General features: G+C 45.0%; 1 protein-coding gene across 1 annotated transcript; it reads right to left on the reverse strand.

Moving 5' to 3' along the window:
• Positions 1-4099: 4099 nt before the first annotated feature.
• On the reverse strand, positions 4100-18360 carry LOC104273072 (attractin-like; the record flags this gene model as incomplete). The annotated part of the gene is made up of 8 exons (XM_009868274.1): positions 18015-18360; positions 16078-16314; positions 15332-15469; positions 8571-8664; positions 7665-7717; positions 5215-5309; positions 4661-4739; positions 4100-4257 (listed from the first exon to the last, which is right to left on the reverse strand). Coding segments are annotated over exons 1-8 (1200 nt in total), but the record flags the coding sequence as incomplete, so codon positions are not given.
• Positions 18361-19358: the final 998 nt, after the last annotated feature.

A 19358-nucleotide genomic window follows, 5' to 3' on the forward strand; every position in this document is an offset into this window, starting at 1 on the left:
TGGGCAACCTGTGCCAGGGTCTCCCCACCCTCATGGGGAAGAACTTCTTCCTGATGTCGAGGGAGGTTGTGGAATCTTCACCCTTGGAGATATTCGAAAGCTTCCTGGACATGGCCCTTGGCTTCTTGCTCTAGGTGGCCCTGTTTGAGCAGGAGGCTGGACCTTCCAGAGGTCCCTTCCAACCTTAACCACTCAGTGATTCTGTGAAGAAAACTGTGCTGTTTGTCAAATTTAGGAATGCAAAATGCAGACTTGAGTCTCTCAATAACTGTTAAAGGATGCAGAAGGTAACGGTTTATCTCACACTCAAACAAGCAACGCTACTGCGCTGCTGCGGAAAAGGGGGCTACGTAGAGCTATGATGAGATCTCCAGGGAAAGGAGGAGCAGGTGGGCTTCCTGGATAAGGGCAACAAAGCCAGAATAAAGTAACAAAGAGCTCCTATTGCAAACATGAGAAAGGCTTGAGACATTCAACACCAACAGGTATTTGGAGATAGATGCAGAAAAAAAAACATTTTGGGAAAAAAAGGTTCTTAGGTATGAAGCAAAGAGCAAGCTAATAGAAATTGTAAAAACCTCGTATTCCTGGATGTGATATCGCTGCCAGACTTCTTGACAAAAAGGGTCTCTCAACCAGTAAGAGGTGATGCTACTTAGGCTTAGTTTTGGCAAGTAACAAGGGCATTAAGTAGAGCTGATGATGTAAAAATAGCTTGGATCAAGTGCACACAAGTAAATTCAGATTAAATTAAGGATAAAATGAGATAACTGTTGTAAGAGAATCAAAGTTCACTCTTTTTAACTCTGAGAAATTAAATAAGACAGTAAAATCAAGTGGAGTAAGGAGATAAGAAACGGGAAAGCAGCCATCTAAGTACTTCTCTCAGGTCAAAGATGCAAAACTATTTGAAAGCTGTATCCTTAAAACCAGCCTCAAAAAAGACATTAGGAACAACCGAAGAGTATTCGTATTATGGAGAGGAAAGGATTCATTAGCAAGAAGCCAGCAAGCAGTACAGAGATAAAATAAGAACTGCCAAACGTCAAGTTGTGCGAGACCTCAACGAACGATAAACAAAATAGCGAGAGAGGTTTTCAGCCACACAAGTAAAGGGGGAAAGGGAAGAGGGTCTGCTGGAAGGATAGGCAAGAGATTGAAACCCATCAGCTGCATCCCTAAAACGAAATCAGACTTTTCATTAAGGATAAGGACACTGAGCAGAGGGGCAAGGCAAAGAAAGAAGGAGTCCATGAGATAACACCTCTGGGAGCGAGGCTGCTAAAGCAATCCAGAACCTAAATATTCACCCTCTCAAGACGTCAAGAGTATGCAAAGTTTCAGGACAAGTTTTGAATAAAAGAACTGGAGTAGTAAATGAAAACCGAATTCCACAAGTGACAGAGTTGGCAATGGCAAACTGTGCTACGCCAGCCCGCTCTTTTCTGTTGTAAAAATAATTAATTGCACAGGCCCAAGCAGCACAGCTCGGCCAATCCCAATTTCATTATGGGTGAAATTTCATTCCTGAGTGAAATAAAGATAGTGAAAATTATTTCAAGGATCACGGTGTTAAAGAGGACAGGAGTTAGTTCAGGGATGGCATTTGGACAGGCTTTGACAGACTCAAAAGTTGAAGGGGATCATCACTAAACATATGGAAAAGAGCCACGCAGAGGAACAACCAGAAGATCTTCAGGAGCTGTGGCAGCACCTCCCTGGCAGTGCCCAAGGCCAGGTTGGACGGGGCTTGGAGCAATCTGGGCTGGTGGGAGGGGTCCCTGCCCAGGGCAGGGGGCTGGAACTGGATGATCTTTAAGGTTCCTTTCAACCCAACCCATTCTAGAATTCTATGATTTTATGACTGGCAAAATTACACAGTAAGAGCAGCAGGGTAACATTTAACGATGCTGTTAGGGATGGAGAAGAACGTTCTCTATCGAGATTGGGAGCTGAGCATTTGGAAACCAAGGATGTGAAAGAATGAGGTGTTAAGTCCGTATTAAAATTAATAAGGACTACTAATTGCTGCAGTCATGAGAATGAGCAAAGCAAAATACTGCCTTAAGAGGACCTAGAAAGGTCCATAAAGCACTCAGAGAGATCCCTGTACAAAGCTAGGGTGAGACCTGATTTCCACAACCAAAACTGACCAAGTGGGATTGATACAAGGGAGCGCAGAGGAAAAACAAATGAGGCAACCGAAGCCGAACAACCTGTTTCGTGGGACAAGATAATGAGGGTTTGTCTTGCTTAAGCCAAGAAACAAACACTAAAGGCTGAGAAGAGGATATGACCTGTCCAAATTCATCCAGGGAAAGCTGCCAACCAGAAGATAGAGGGGATATTTAAGCTCACTGACAGCAATGGCATAGGAAAAGCTAGCACAGGTAGGGTGGGGACGAATCAACACAGGAGAGCTTAAGGGACCGGAGACTGTTCTGAAGCAGCTACGAAGTCCAAACACACAGCTCTGCATCAAGAAACAGCAAATAAATAAATAAGGGTAAGCTACAGTCTAGCACTGATTATGGGAAGTAAAACTACCAGCCAACATAACCTGTAAGTTAAATAAAATGTGTTTGGGTTTTTTTTTCTGACTCCTGTGATTACCAGTTTGATAAAAGAGGAATTTGAAGGTTTAAATAAACCAGTATGCAAGTGCCTACTTTTGCACGTAGGATGTTCCTTTCCCTGCTGAAAGCAGTATTCATCTTCAGCGCAAACAACGTGGCTCAGCACTCCCTGCTTGAGTAGCCAGCGACATAAAGGTCTGACCTTGCAGCTCTTGCAAACTCCTCCCTATCTCAAAATTAGGACTTGACAATGAACTTAGGCTTCACCAATTTGTCAAGTAGAAACTCTCCAGCCGAAAAATGATGACCAGTATTGCAGATGATATTAAAAAATGCAGTCCAAAGCCAGCCTATCAAATCCATCACTCTGGAATCAACAAGACAAAGTTTCCCAAGTACTCCACCATCTTTACCAGAAGGTGACGCGCACATTTCACAAGTGTTTGCAGTATTTTTTTTTAAAGTACTGGAAATACCTTGAAAAATATCACTATAACTTAAGGATTATTTTTTTTTTCCCCAGGGGAACTTCATCGCCTTGCTCAATGTTATCATGTGCGTTATCTTGCTTGGAAGTGATGTCTACAGTGAGCTTGAGTAACCGGTATGTCTGAAATTTCCAGTAAATTCACGTGAAGTTGGCAGCTTCCACACAAAAATTGGCTGAATAAGGCTAACGACGAGAGATTTTGGGTTCCCACATTTGACAGAGCTGTTTTAAAAAAGGCAAAATGCAAACACACAGGGCTCCATTTGAGATCTCTGTTTCAAATCTGGAAGTCCTTTTGTCCTTCAGCGTCCTTCCTATGACTCAAAGGGCCCCAGATCACCCCGACTACACCGCGGGTTTGCACTTGACCTGCCCTGAGCAAGAAGGTGGCCAAGGTTTCTCTGAATTATCAGCTGTTACAGAGTGTCTGTGATTGCAGTCTGCGATCTGGGATCCACCAACCTTTCTCCACTGCTTCTTCTGCACTAGCCTTATCGCCGCAGCCACTCTGACACCCGAGGCAACACGTGTGTGTGCTACTGCCTGCACTCAATTAGGGGAAAGAATGAGCTTCATCTTCTTCTGCAGGTACCTCCAGCCTTGGGCAGCAACAAGGAGGAAAGGAACAGCCCTTGAGTTGTGCCCTTCGAGAACAAGACCTTTAAAAAGAGACACTAAGACCATTTTCCTCTGTTTTCTCATTCCATGCTCGCCTTTTGGCTATAGGAGTGATTTTTTTATCTTTTTTCCTTCAACATCAATACCTACACATTTCAAGCCGGAGCCCTCGTTAGCACACAGCCCCGTTAGAAGCAAGCATCCCCCATTACTTCACAACGCATTCTGAGGCAACATCAATCAGAAGACAACACACTTTTTTGCTCTTAATCAGGAACATCAAACCCTCTCTCTGCTGCAGGAGTAGATGGAGACCTGGTTCAGCTGGGACAACACAAAGCACATCCAACTGCCACAGTGCTTGCAAGAAAAAAAGTGCTTCTAAATATATTATACACACATTAACAGCTCCTACCTGTATTTTTATCGGCCAGGTGAAATTGCTGACATAAACAAAGAACGTGATGTTTGGATTGTTGCGGAAATCAAATTTCTCATTGGAGAAGCTGTCCTTGTATTCTTTTATATTGGTTCTTGAAACAACTGGAATTTCCTCCCCAGCCTGCGTGCCAGCTGTTTTCCAACGTTAGAAGGTAGCAAGAAAAGAGGTTTCAATGAACACTTTAAGTGGCAAACAAAAAAGCGGAAGCATCCTCAATTTTAATGCTACAAAATTAACCGCTCACCTTAACGTTACAATTTTAAGCTCCGCTGCATTACCAAAACTACTGTATGCTAAAATATCACACTACTAGAAGTCAAAGTTGCACCTTCAATGTTTCCAAACCACACTATTAAGATAGAAAAACGTAATTACTTTTAATATTTTACTTCTGCCTCCCAGGCCTAACATTTAAAACCATTACAGAACGAGTTCATAGGTTAAAAAAAATAAATTTCCCCAATTAAGTCTGCACGTGTTGAAAACTGGTGACTGAAACAAGCTACCAAGAAACTTAGATCATGCTCATCTTACCTGCAAAACTTGTGGACCAAGTAATGTTGAGGTTGAAGTTTTTAGATGCATTGATGAACATGTCCAGGTCTCTGTTTTGCTTGGGAGAGGGGGAAGAAAAAGAAAACCTGTTTTTAGGATAACAATTTTACTGTGCTCTTTCCTAGCAAATCTTCACTGGAAAAAAAAAGTCTTGGAATTTGTTATTTACAATGAAGCAAAAAACTATTTTTGTTTTCTGAAAGCACTATTCTCCTCCCCAAATAAAGAACAAAACAAGTCACGTGCATAGAACAAAACAGGAAAACAAAGAGAGCAACAAGCAAAACCAGAGTTGCTCAGCAGTTGTTCAAACAAGCCAAAAAAAAAATCAGGAAAAAATCACGAAATGTGCCCGTGAAGATTTGAAACTGCACGGTCAAGCCAAGCTCAAGGAGTTCTGGCTGCGTTGTACAACTGGATGCAGGTGAGATATTACGAGACTGCATCTGGAGAGTGGCAGAATTGTCACAATCCATTGAGCTGACAACCGTACACCAAAAGGACAAAGTTTAAAGGGAAAGGAGAAAATTTACCTCTTCGGGCGTTGCTACGAAGTTGATGGCTGTGTAATAGCGATCGTCCTCTTGAGAAAGACTGAAGGTGAACTGATAGTCAATGAGAAGGGTGTCTGTAAGGAAGGCAGGGAGAAAGTTATCTCACCTCTTTGAATAGAATCACAGAATCACAGAATCATCCAGGTTGGAAAAGACCCTTGGGATCATCGAGTCCGACCATTAACCCTACTTGCAAGTTCACCCCTAGACCACATCCAAACTTCGGCCAAGCAAGGCACAATGTCACTGAACACGCCAAGACATTGACTTTTTTCCATGCAGCAATACCTCTGTGTGCTAAGGGAGTACTAGAAATATAAACCCAGCAATCTAATCCCCACTTGGGAGGTGACTGAGTTCCACGTGCCGTAAGTCTCTGCACATCAGTGGATGTTCACCGAGGAATTTTAGGGCGCAGCCTCCCGTTAACGGATCCAGCTGCCATCCTGCTCTGGGTCACACCAGGACCAGTTGCTGGCCCACTTGCATGCCCTCCCTACGCTCATGATTTCCCAGGGCTGGGGAATTTAACCTTTCTGTTAATCGACAGGGCACAGCCAGTTTTGAGGATACACCCACCAGTCTCCACATCCTTTTACTAAAACCCAGTGGCTTATAGGTACTCCTGAGCAATAATAAACCCAAAGCTACACACCAGTTGTGTTTTTTCTCCTATTGCTTCCTGTAGAGCTTCTGTTGGATAGACACGAGCTACACCAACCTTCCAACCTCCCCTGGAGTGGATGGATGCGTGAATGTTTGCCTTCAATATTTCTTGGCATTTTACGACCCTCCAGCTTGGTGAAAAACAAGGCCAGTTTCTGGCCCTGTGTGGCAAACTGGTAAGTGCTAAATGGAATGTGGAAGAGGGAAGCAGGACACAGATGCCTCAAACAGCCTTGGCCAGAATATGGATGGGGTCAGGAATCTCGGGAAGGCAGGACTGTCTTGTCTCGGAGCGTATCTCCCAAGGGGATAAGGCAATCGCAGATGGACATATGCAATGAAATGCTCTGCTTCCCTACTGGACACACTGTGCAGCCGCACAGAGAAAAAGGGTGTGTAAATTGAGGTGGGAAAAACCAAAAAGTTAGACAAGAGACAGAAGACACAAGAAAAAGAAGAAACGAGACACAGAAGCGTTTAGACAGAGATGAAGATAAGAAGAAGTAAAGACGACGGCATCCTTGAACCCTCGCTGGCGGAATCCAGACCGGTGATCTCTGTTTCTCTTTCCCCTCGTCTCTCCCCCCTCTTTCTTTTCCTTTCCCCTTTCTCACTATCATACTGTTTACTTAATTTATGCCTCAGTTTCTTCCTTGTAGTTAAGTATAATATTGCCTGTTATCATTTGTTATTGTCCTTTTTTCCTTGCTATCGTTAAGTAACACGCAGCTTGCTGTAGTTTGGTGCACACTTAGTCTTTTCCTGATTATCATTAAGTCACGGTATATTGCCTGCCTCAATGTGTCAGGCAACTAAAACCGATTATCATGAGTCCAGTCTACACACTGTGAGAAATTAATAAACGTTTGTGTAGGGACCTCGAGACTTGTCTCACCGTTGCCCACTCCACTGGGGAATTACAAATCTAAGTCACTCGAGCCCCTCCTGAGCGGGACGTGACATACCCACACCTCCTACGAAGCAGCACGAAATTTTCGAGGAAGAAAACCGAGACTGAGTCTGCAGAGCACGAGGTTGTTCCTACAAGAGTTGTAAAGTTCTTTTTCCCATTTTTGCCCAGTTCACCACCCCTGGCCGTCAGTGTCCCTGTTTGGCTACACGAGCAGAATCTAAATGTGCTAAATGCAGCGTGGCAATAATTTCTGCGTCGCACAGAAATACTATTTGTGACTTGCAGCTTTCTGTAATTTAAGATTACATCTCTCCGTGCCTGCCAGCGCGCTGATTGCTAATATTTGCAAATAGAAGCTGGAGAGTTTCCATGAAGTAATCTCAATCTTGGCAAAGTAGCTTCTCGAATTACAGGGGAATCCGACTGTTCATTTCAGAGGAAACGTGGCAATTTTGAAACCGTTTTCCTTCTAACGCGGAACAGAATTTTTCAGAAAAATAGTATTTTGAACCTCCAAAACTTCTAAAGACATGCTTTGGTTTTGGCTTATTGGGTAGGGATTTCAGAGGATTCTCCACAAGACCAGAATTCATTTAAGTTACTTGAAAAACATTCCCAAGTTTGTTCTGCAAGATCCAATCATCACATAGACCTTATCAAGAAGAGGCTTTTCATTCTCTTTAAACAACACTTTTGTAAAAACTGAAGTCCTTTAAAACTACTTTTTAGTCCTTCCCTTAGTCCCTCGTATTTCAAGTAGATGCTGAGGCAACTAAAACTAATTTAAAAAAACATATTTTAAACTTCAAACACATTTTTCATCTCCAAACAAAACCCCAGGAGTACTCACAGTAACACGTTCCTTTAAGTGGATTTCCCTGATATCTGTTTTCCACTTCACACCTAAAAAGAATACGTATTTTTTAATACATTGATTTTTTTCAGTTCTATTTATTCCCAGCCACTAAAAATCAGAAAACATCACCTGTGATGATAACAGTACATGATTAAAAAGAAAAGATGCATGTTTGAGCTAAACTGAAGAAATCTCAGAATCTGTGCAAGTCAGACTTGTACGCGGTAAAAATGAAACACAAAATTCTGAATATTAACCTTTGCACCCCCTTCGGATGTGTTTATTAGCTCTCCACAATGCATGGAACTGGATAACTACAGCCAAACCCCAACGTTTCCATTTACATTTGTGGCTATTCCAGGATCTACTCCTATAAAACGTTTACTCACGCGAGCAACACTTAAAAAATCAATTTAGCAATGAAATTATGTCGGAATCCAATCATTTCCACCAACATTACACTAAAAGCAATTCTGTTACGTTACAGAGGAACCTCCAGCAAATTTGTTGCTCTGAAACAGCTCCACTAAAATGCTTGAATGTCAAAGACTTCTTTCAGATAGATTTTCACTCCCCCAAAAGAGCATCAGAGCGCGCAGTTAAAATCTGGCAATTAAAAAGAAGCTACTGAGGGGTAACGCAAAGGGGTACGTATAGTTTGGGGGCGTTATTTTTTTTCTCCCCATCCCTTCTGAATGACATTCCCATCCGAAATTGTTCTTAAAAATCTTCGGGAAATCATTTCAGCCGGGCACAACCGGCTGCTCCATCAATGAAATGAGTCAACCGTCAGCAGATGAAGAGATGAGCAGACACATCATATGATTGAAAAAAAAAAGAAAAAGCAGCAGTTCCGAGCACGGCTTTTGGATTTCAAACACCCAAGTGAAACGAACTCACAGTTGACACTCGTCTCCTTTTATTCCCTTGGTGGTGCAGAAACACTTCCCTGTGTTCGTGTTGCAGACGGACGCGTGGCCGTTGCACTTGCAAGCTGTTGAGCAGAGGAGAGGGGGGGGAAAAAGAGGCAACGCTGAATGAAGCGAGAGAAACAGATTCAACAGCAATTAAGCCCTTGAGTCACCAAACTGAGACACACCAACAAGCAAAGCGCGGATGAAAAGCCATTTGGGGCTCTCTTTGTTTCTTCGCGAGACAGAAGTCAGCTCGAAATAGAACCGTGCGTCAAAACAGAGCGAGCGCAGGCTCCAGGGCTGATGCTTTGTATGAAACCATGGTCAGATTGTGCTTTCTAGCCTTAAAAATTTACTTAACTTCCCCTCTTTGTTGTTATACAGTGCTAGGGTTACCATACTTGGGGAGCAAAAGACAATATTTACAATATTTTGGGGCTTGCGAACACCTTTCAGTCAAAATTCTTGAGAGAAGACCGTTTTAGAAAGTAAAATAAAGCTCGTGGTGCTTTTTGGGCTTTTTCTAGAAATAAATGGGTCTTTGAGGAAACAATGCCATTATGAACAACGTCAGGGTAAAACAGGCGGTGCTAAGAATCCGATGTCCGTGCCGTGAGTGGTTTGGGGTGCCCCCATCTATTTTAGAAAAGCTTTAGCCTGGTCTCGTGAGCTGCCTGACACTAAGTCGTGGTTGAAGCAAATGCCTAAAATCCATCAGGTCTGTGACGTGCCCAAAATAGACCAGGAGACCAAAGTACGACAGCGGGGACGTAAGGGCGATTTGCTTCCCAAAAGAACCTGGTTCAGATTAAAGTGGTAACGGCGACACACTTGGAGACCTTTAGTCCTAACGCAGAGGAGGCATATGTGAAGAAACAACCCCAAAGAAAACCAGCCTGAGCTGTTGTCCTTGATCTGATGTTCACTGTAACTAGAGGAATGGATAGAATAACTTCACCCTAAAGGTTGTTCTACCCATGAATTGGAAGGTGCGTTCATCTGGTGCATGGGAGAGTACAACATAAAAAAAGAGAAAAAGCACCGAAAGAACCCTCATTTGCGGTCCCTGAGCTTGGAAATACTGTGCTTTAAAGGCTGGTGCCTCCTCGTCAAGAAGACATATGCCTCTCACAAAGAGGACACCGAATGTACCAGCAGACTCTTAAGACACGAAGTCCCCATCCTGAATGTCTTTGCCAACCTTGGACCTTGTTTTATGAACTCTTTCGATGTCGTCTTTATGTTGGCACGTAATGGAAGCTATATCGTATCAGGGACACTTAATTGTGCTTCTCAGATGTGCACGAGTGGTTTCCTAGCAGCAACACGGAACAAAATATGAAGATGCATAAAGGCCTATTGTGGGAACAAGTAGACTGAATGAAGATTTGACAAAATAATTGTATTCCATGAAGCAAACACACTTCCTATTAGTGGCACTTTAAAAATACAATTCTTAATACTAGTGAGAACACCTTGTGCTGCCTTCCTTATGCTTTGCGAAGGGTAAGCAAAGTGAAATTCAATCGATATTCAACGCTTACATACATGAAAATACGGACAAATTTCAAATTTCACGTTGTTTAGATGCACATCACGGTATCTTGAAAGATAATATTAATGCTTCCTGCCCTTGCTCTTTAGCAACCTGCTAATCAAGAAGACTGAACACTTACATAAAACAACAGTCTTATCTCTTTAACCATTTCCCTATGAGCCCCATAACTGGAGAACACTCACTAAAGACCTGGAACAGACACGATGAAGAGAAATCTCATGGCTTTTCAGACCACGATGAAGTTTGGGAACAAACTATTCATCATACACACCAGACGCCCTTGCTGGAGTCTGAAGTTCCCCTCTAGAGCTCGATGCTGGAGCAGAAAGACAGAACTCTTGGACATGGCTTTTTGATGGTGAAGCACGGCAACAGTCTGATCATGAACCACCTTAGAGCGGTGGTTTAGCCGTGTTGACAGGGCTAGGACGAAGGTTGGACTCGAGGATCTTGAAGGTCTCTTCCAACTGAAGCTGTTCTATGATTCTATGAGTGTCCTTCCACCTTCTTCACAAACCACAGGTCACAGACTCCTTCAGAAATGGCCAAGGGGGTCGCCGCTCCTCTTGCTGCATTTCGTCTTCCAGCTGTGGGGTGCCATGGACTCACTGGAGGGCAGGGATGCCATCCAGAGGGACCTTGACAGGCTTGAGAAACGGGCCAGTGCAAACTGCAGGAGCTTCAGCAAGTCAAAATGAAAGGTCCTGCACCTGGGCCGGGCTAATCCCAGGCACAAATTAAAACTGGGCACAGAGTAGGTTGAGAGGAGCCCTGAAGAGAAGGACTTGGGGGTGTTAACAGATGAGAAGCTCAACCTGAGCTGGCAGGGCGCTCACGCAGCCCAGAGGCCAACCCTGTCCTGGGCTGCATCCAGAGGAATGTGGCCAGCAGGGCAGGAGAGGGGATTCCCCCACTTTGCTCTGCTCTGGTGAGACCCACCTTGAATCCTGCGTCCAGTTCTGGTGTCCCCACCATAAGAGGGACGTGGATCTGTTGGAACGAGTCCAGCGAGGCCACAAAGCTGACCCAGGGGCTGGAGCAGCTCTGCTACGAGGACAGGCTGAGGGAGCTGGGGTTGTTCAGCTGGAGAAGAGAAGACTCCAGCGGCACCTTATCCCTGCCTGCAGGGCCTGAAGGGACCGACAGGGAGGCTGGGGAGGGACTTTTGACAAGCGTCCAGTGACAGGACAAGGGAAATGGGTTTAAATTGAAGGAGAATGGGTTTAGATTGGATCTCAGAAAGCAGGTGTTATCACTGCTAGTAGCAGGCACTGTCTGCAAAAACACGCTGTTAACGTCAGAACGTGCAGCCTTTTAGAAGAGACTAAACTGGAAAGTAAAAATCACTAAACAGAACTGGCTTTTTTAGCTCAAACCAGGACAGGGTCCAACACACCACCACCAACTGTGGCACCCACCTGCCCAACATAAGTTTTCAATGCCAAGTGCTTCAGTTGTCCTCCACGGCTCTGGAGCAGCTCTGGCAAGGGGGGACCAGGCAGGACCACAGCACTGTCACCTCATCACGGGCAACCAGCAAACGTTCCTCCGAGGCGTTCGGAAGCGTCACCGCCACAGCAATCTGATTTCAGGCATAATAGTGCCTCCCGTTCTTTTGCAAATAACTTTCTTATCTACCGCTAGCATATTTTCATGTGAAACTTTAATCAGAAAATTCAAAAAATCCTGAATGCCAAGCAAGCACCTTGCAGCTATTTTTACATTTGATGTGCTGCAGTTCCTGCCCTTCCCGATTAACACTTCTCTACGTTGGGCACTTCCTAAAAGCGACTGCCGAGGAGTGATTTACCTACTATTTAGTTATTATCTGCCCAGCTCTGCAAACCCCAATGCCTGTGATGATATGCAAACAATTCTTTCAGAGAAATAACTGCAGTTTGTCAAAATGTTTTCAACACAGGCGACAGAGCAATGTTCACCTGCCCCGGTGGCGCAGAGCAGCAGGAAAAGGCACCTTGTTCCACCTGCTTTTCTAAGACCTCCTTGGCTTTTGAACCCCACCGTTATCACTTTTCAGCACTAAATATTTCTTATTTTGGCTGGAGCACCTCTGCTACGAGGACAGGCTGAGGAAGCTCGGATTGTTCAGCTTGGAGAAGGCTTCAGGGTGATCTAATAGTGGCCTTCCAGTGCATGGAATAGGCTACAGGGAAGCTGGAGAAGGGCTTTTCACAAGAATCTGTAGGGATAGGACAAGGGGCAATGGCCTGAAACTGCAAGAGGGTAGATTTAGGTCAGATACAAGGAAGAAATTCTTCACCATGAGAGTGGTGAAGCACTGGCACAGGTTGCCCAAGGAGGTTGTGGATGCCCCATCCCTGGAAGGGTTCAAGGCCAGGTTGGACGGGTCTTTGAGCAACCTGGGCTGGTGGGAGAGAGGTGTCCCTTCCCAGGGCAGGGGAGTTGGAAAGAGATGATCTTCAAAGGCCTTTCCAACTTCAACCATCGGGTGAAATGCCACGGATCTGCACTTGGATGTAGAAAGACACTCAGTGTGCAAAGGCAGGGACGCTTGTGCACCAGGTCAGTGTGCACCAACAATCGTCTCCAGTCTGAAAGTAGAGCCGCACACAAAAGCACCAAAAAGGGTGGAATCAGCACATCGTTAACGGGAAAGGAAGGGAGGGCCCATCGCTCGAAGCAGGAGTTGGCTCCGCTGTCCATCAGCAGGTTCTCATCTTAAAAATTCCCCTCGGGAATCCTTTCCACCAAGGAAAAAATGCCGGTGGCCAGCAGCCCCTCTGACTGCAGCAGACAGGATGATGTCCTCTGACTTTCCCTCTGGTCTTTGAGCTCAGTTTCTTGCTTCCCTCATTCTTCCACCTTCACAGTAAATACCGTTAAATCACAGCAAATTAAAAACCTGGGCCCAAAGCACTTGAGAGCAAAGCACTTCTGACATGAGCTACCGGTTCCATCAGATAACGAATGAATGCTGTTCCGCAGTCTCCTCCACACATTTTCTAATTTCTTCTTCAGGCATCTGGGTGACTTTAGCCTATCATTCATTTTCTCAACAACAAACTATTTCTGGACAATCCTCATGCGGAAGCGTCCAAAGTAACTCGCTCTCAATTTCCACATGCAGAGAAAAGTAACAAATATCAAAAGGCACGGCGTGATCCCATGATTAAAGCTGAATGCTCAGAGTAGAATTAGATTTTTTTCTCAGGCCAACTCAGTCTCGATTTATTCATCCCTGCACTTCAAATTATCTTCACATGAAATGAGTTTACAAATATCAGCGGTATTTAATCTCTCAGATAATGTTCTGAAATTAAGTGTCAGAGATGCACCTTTTCCTTTCGTATCCACGCCGCCGTGCCGTCTGTCGTAATTTCACATCCCAGCTACTGCAGGGCAGCCTCATCCTAGTTTGTGATCTTTTCACTCCCTTCCTCCAATCTGGCTGCTGGGTGGTTCTTCTTCACAGCTTCAAACATCACCGACTTGCTCTTGCTCGAGGAAACAGGGCGTTCACGCTCCAGCTACCGACTCCCATCTTCACCCAGGTCCATGCTCCTTCCAGTACACACACTAAATGAATCTCCAAGAATTTTCTACTGGATTGTGGCTGCACTTGGAAGAAGTAACTCAAAGTTACTCGCATGCACTTGCAAAAAGTGAACCACGTCCTGGGCTGCATCCAAAGGAGTGTGACCAGCAAGGCAAGGGAGGGGATTCTCTCCCTCTGTTCTGCTCTGGTGAGGCCCCACCTGGAGTGCTGCGTCCAGTTCCAGAGCCCAGAGCACAAGAAGAACATGGATCTGCTGGAGCAGGTCCAGAGGAGGCCACAAAGATGATGAGAGGGCTGGAGCACCTCTGCTGTGAGGACAGGCTGAGGGAGCTGGGGTTGTTCAGCTTGGAGAAGAGAAGGGTGACCTAATAGTGGCCTGTCAGTACGGGAACGGGGTTACAGGGAAGCTGGAGAAGGGCTTTTCATAAGGGCCTGTAGTCATAGGACAAGGGGCAATGGTCTGAAACTGCAAGAGGGTAGATTTAGGTCAGATATAAGGAAGAAATTCTTCTCCATGAGAGTGATGAAGCACTGGCACAGGTTGCCCAAGGAGGTTGTGGATGCCCCATCCCTGGAAGGGTTCAAGGTCAGGTTGGATGGGTCCTTGAGCAACCTGGGCTGGTGGGAGAGAGGTGTCCCTGCCCAGTGCAGGGGGGCTGGAACCAGATGATCTTCAAGACCCCTTCTAACCTGAACCATTCTAGGATTCTACGATTCTATGGAAGTTTTCAATGTCCCCTCATTAATCACCTTCATTTATTTCCTCTGGGATGCCTACATTCATTTCATGGAAGTACTCATACCACTCCGACACCAAACAATGTTATTTCTGTTCTACCTTTCCCATCACTCTATCAAACACTACCACTCCATCACTCCACCTAATTCTACTCCAGTAAAGCTCTCTGGAGCATGAAGCACCTTCTCTCACACCTGCACATCACCGATTACAGCTGAATTCTGCTTTACAACTGGTCTAACCACACTACACCACCACAAAAACTCAAAGTAATTTGGAATAATGTTGAGAAGTTCAAGGGCAAACCTGCAAGTCTTACATGTTCATTCCTCAGCATTACCCATATCGGTCCTTCAAGACTTTTTTTTTCTTAACTGGATCTTGCACAAGCTAAAGAAGTTCTCTGTGCCAGAGTCCCAAAGCATTTTACAAACGTAAAATACAATTTTATCAAGGATCATCTAATCCTCAGGTGAAATCCAGCCAACTCCTCGGTGAAATATGGTAAGTCATTCATGAAGCAGACAATTATAACAATACATGCACAACACATTAACCAAATGCAAGAGAAGGTGGAATTTCGATAAGCGAAAATTTGTTCGAGACACTGGGATTAACATTGTTTCTCTTTGAAACAGAATTGTCAAATACTAAAATGCGCACATTTTTCACGGTGGTCATTTAAAGTTTACCAAAAGACGGTAAAAATCATCTTTATCTTGTGCAGTGCAAGTCGAAGAATTTCATTAAGCCATTTCCGCATCTTTGATTTGAAGCAACGAGGATTGTGCCTTGCTTGCAGGAGAGAAAAAAAGGCATGAGCATCTCATTTCAGTTAAGATACCAGAGGAATGAGTAAAGAGCGAAAAACACCAAAGCCTGCAGCTCAGGAAGATTTAAGGCATCACTTACGCTGACACGTTCCTCCATTAGTAGGATCACCGTAGTAGCCCGAGATACAAGTTTCACAGTGTTTGCCAGTTGTCAGATTTTCACACTTCTCACAGATGCTTTCGTTGACACACTTGCTGTGCCCATTACACTGGCAGGCTGAAGGAAACAGAAAAATATGAGTATTTTTGCTCAAATACAGCCTTTCACGTAGAGCCTCGCTCACCATACGTGAACTCAGTGTGTTGGAAAATGGCAATTTCAAGCGACGCAGGAGAAACTGAACTCCTAAACATTTCTGGCATGTGGCACTGATGGGACTGGGAGCAGCTGGTGGGATTTAACAAGAAGCAATGGGGAAGAAAGAGCGTAGCAGCAGCCCAAGTCATTTTAAACTCTATGTTTGGTGTCAAAAGTGTTATTTCAGGATCACCCTGAACACGAATAACAGTGAGATTGACTTTCAAAGGAAGAACGGCCTCTCTTTCAACCAACCCTAAAACGAATAAAAGGGCTGGAGGGAAAGGAAAAATGTCACAGGAGCGACGCACAGGTAAGCCTTCATGCCTCAAACCTCTGCAGATACCCTGCACAACTCCTTCCACCCCCAAACGTGGGACTTCTCGTCTGTCCTCCGAGCTCTTTTCCTCCCTCCATTAAGAGGAGGGAATGGAGATATCGCTCCAGCCTTAATGAATCTCTCCCCTTCCATTTAACTGGTGCACGAATGGCCAAACTTCCTGAACAATTAAGCGTCGCTCACTTACCTGGGCACTGAATAAAGGACCAGTTGTAGCTGTTCTCCACAGGACACATGCTGACGTTAAGGATGGGCTCCAAGCTGTGTTTCCCTGACGCGGAGGACGGGGTTGGCATCTTGACCGGTCCTCTGTAAGAACCTTCGATGCATTTCCCTTTGCCCGTGTTGCTCGGGTCGGTGCACCAGCCGCAGCCGGGTTGCTCCAAGCAGTGAGCGCACGTGCAGTAGCCTGAACAGTTTTCAGCTATTTAAAAAAAAAATATTAAAAAAAAATAAAATCAAACCAGGGAATAAACCACCATCCCCAAACAGACAAACCCTTGCGCGTCTTTTGCAGCCTCAAGTATTTAGCTTGCTAAATCTCTAAATATTTATCCCGATATTCACAGTAACACATAGATATAAATTTATTCCTATCAGCGTATTTGTTCTGGAATTTAAGGTAACTGTTAACAAAGGCTGCATTAATCTGCGAGGGAATTATGAAACATGGCAACGCACATGTAAGGATTTTCTGAAGATTAAACACCACCCACTAAAAGCAGAGGTTAATGTTTCCAATTACAAAAGATCTCCAATCGATTTACAACGGATCAGGTGATAAAATGACCCGTCCAGAAACAAAGGCTAAAAACCAGCTTGTTTGACTCTCTTCTTACCACACGTTTCAGTACCACACGTTGCTATTTCAATTACTTGCTCGAATCAAAAATCACAGAACACGAAACCAGAATAAAATCTATCTTCTTGGGTTGCTCCGAGTGCCACATGCAGAGCCCCTGGGCTCAGCAATCGACCAAGTCAGGGGAAAAAACATCGTCACCCTTTAAATGTTCCTCTCTCAAATGGGATTTTATTTCCAGGGCGACAAACTCTGTATATCTAGGAAAGTTTTTCTATTCCTGTCCCCATGCTGTATTAAAAAGTATTTTGTAGCTTCTTGCTCTCCTAATATGAGCAGGCTTTCTGTTCTGACGTTTAAACTTTGCCTTTAAAGAAAAAACGAGTAGAAAATCACTATTTTCCATTATTTCAGCTTACTCATCTCCTGCCTGATGTTTCCTCCAATTTTTGTCCTCTGGCAATACGGGAAGTTCACACTCTCATGTTTGACAGTTCTTGAAACTAATTTTCTCCATCTCTTATTTTGCCAAAACTTTGAGCTACCCGGGCTTATTCTCATCACTTTCCCAAAGTTCCTGGAGCAACTACAGCAACTTCAAACTGCCCAACTTCCCTCCTGGGGAACACAGGCACTGCTCTCCTTCCCCTACCCCCAGAGCCCTGGTTTTTCCTCTAAAGAGTTTGCCACAAATAACAACAATTTTTAAAACTGCTTGGCCACTTTTTTTAGACTATCTCCTCCCCGCCTCCCCGCTCCCAGTTCGAAAACAGAAAGCAATATTCCAAAGCACCACCAATCGTTTGCGGTTTGCACACATCTGTCTAAAAAAATTAAAATAATTATTTAATGAAAGCTGGAAATTCCTACTGTGGGCTATATGCAGACAATACTTCAGAATAAAACAGTCATGTAAACCCTAATTGGGATTTGATACGGGTAATCTATTATTAAATTACATGGCTGCATATAGGAATAAAAAAGAGATACAGAAGAGATACAAAGAGACGTTAATCACTCAAAATTATATAACAATTAATTTGAAGGATGGGAATTCAAATAATGAAACAAGTACTTCTCCACTGGAAAAAAAAGAAAGAAAAAGCAGAGATTTCATCATCCCAACTGAAAGCCTTCACTATCAGCCATTTAGTTTAATTGACAATTCCCATAACGGGGGACTTAATTCTCTATGATGCAGACGCAGAGTTCCTGGGATCCACCCTGGGAAGGGGAGGGAGGGGAATTTCCCACCTCGCCCACGCAGGGAGAATCAGAGAATCCTCGTGAAGGTTGGAGAAGACCTCTACGGCGCTACTCACGGGGACAGCTGCTCATGGTGTACCACTCCATGCACTGCCCGTAGGGGAAGGAGGCCACGTAGGCGTTGGAGTCGACGCACTGCTGCATGTTGCTGCACCACATGCACTCGGAGCTGCCGCTCGTGCACTCGCCGCACACGGTGCGCAGGGCACAGGGCGTGCGGCACTGCTTGGCGCTGTGGTTGGCTGAAACGGGAGGGGAAAAAGAGGTGAGGAGAGAGAGGCAGGAGGTGAAACGAGCTCCCTCGTTATTCAGGAGGGGGAATGGGTCGGTAGGGCAGGCTTCGAAACGGGAGCGGTGTTGCTGGAGGTGACGTAGCACGGGGCGAGATGAGAAATGCAACATCATCGAACTATGAAATGGTTTGGGTTGGAAAGGATCAAAGAGTCACAGAATCCTTCAGGTTGGAAAAGGCCCTTTGGATCATCGAGCCCAACTACTGACCTTGCTCTACAAAGCTCAGCCCTGACCCATCTCCCCCAACCCCACATCTCAATGACCTCGAAACCCCTCCAGGGATGGGGACTCCACCACCTCCCTGGGCAGCCTGTGCCAAGCTCCCACTGCTCTTGCTGGGACAATATTTTTCCTCATGTGCAGTGTGACCCTGCCCTGTTGCAGTTTGCAGCCATTCCCTCTGGTTCTATCGCTCGTTACCCGTGAGAAGAGACCAGCCCCAACTCCCCCGCGGAAAGAGCCCAGCCCCAACCTCTCCACACCGTCCTGTCAGGCAGTTGCAGAGTGAGGAGGTCTCCCCTCAGCCTCCTCTGCTTCAAACTCAACAGCCCCAGCTCCTTCCATCGTTCTTCATAAATGTCATCTCATTCCAACGCCCTGCCCTGGGCAGGGACACCTCCCACCAGCCCAGGTTGCTCCAAGCCCCGTCCAACCTGGCTTTGGAGACTTCCAGGGATGGAGCATCCACAACTTCTCCGGGCAACCTCACCACCCTCAAAGGAAAGTATTTCTTCCTAAGGTCTAATCTAGATCCACCCTGCTCTAGTGTAAAGCCACTTCTCTAAGTATGTACCCTTCATGCACGTTACTGCTTTTTAAGGTATTCATCTTAAAATGAACTGCCTGTCTTTCAAACACAAGTTACAAACATCGGTAGAGGTTTGTGGGGAAAGGAAGGAAATTCATGAGAGTAAGTCCCAGAGAAGCTATCAGGCAGCAAACCTCCGCAGCTCGCCTGTGGGGAACTGCACAACTCCTGTTAAGGTATCCACCTCCAAAACTATTTTATTTAAATAGTGTTATTTATTATTTGTGTTATTTTTTATGTGATCTCCACGGCTTTTAAATCCCTCCAGGGGTGGGGACTCCACCCCTGCCCTGGGCAG

Source organism: Apaloderma vittatum, unplaced genomic scaffold (assembly GCF_000703405.1).
Source record: "Apaloderma vittatum isolate BGI_N311 unplaced genomic scaffold, ASM70340v1 scaffold10294, whole genome shotgun sequence".
Classification (NCBI taxonomy): Eukaryota; Metazoa; Chordata; class Aves; order Trogoniformes; family Trogonidae; genus Apaloderma; species Apaloderma vittatum.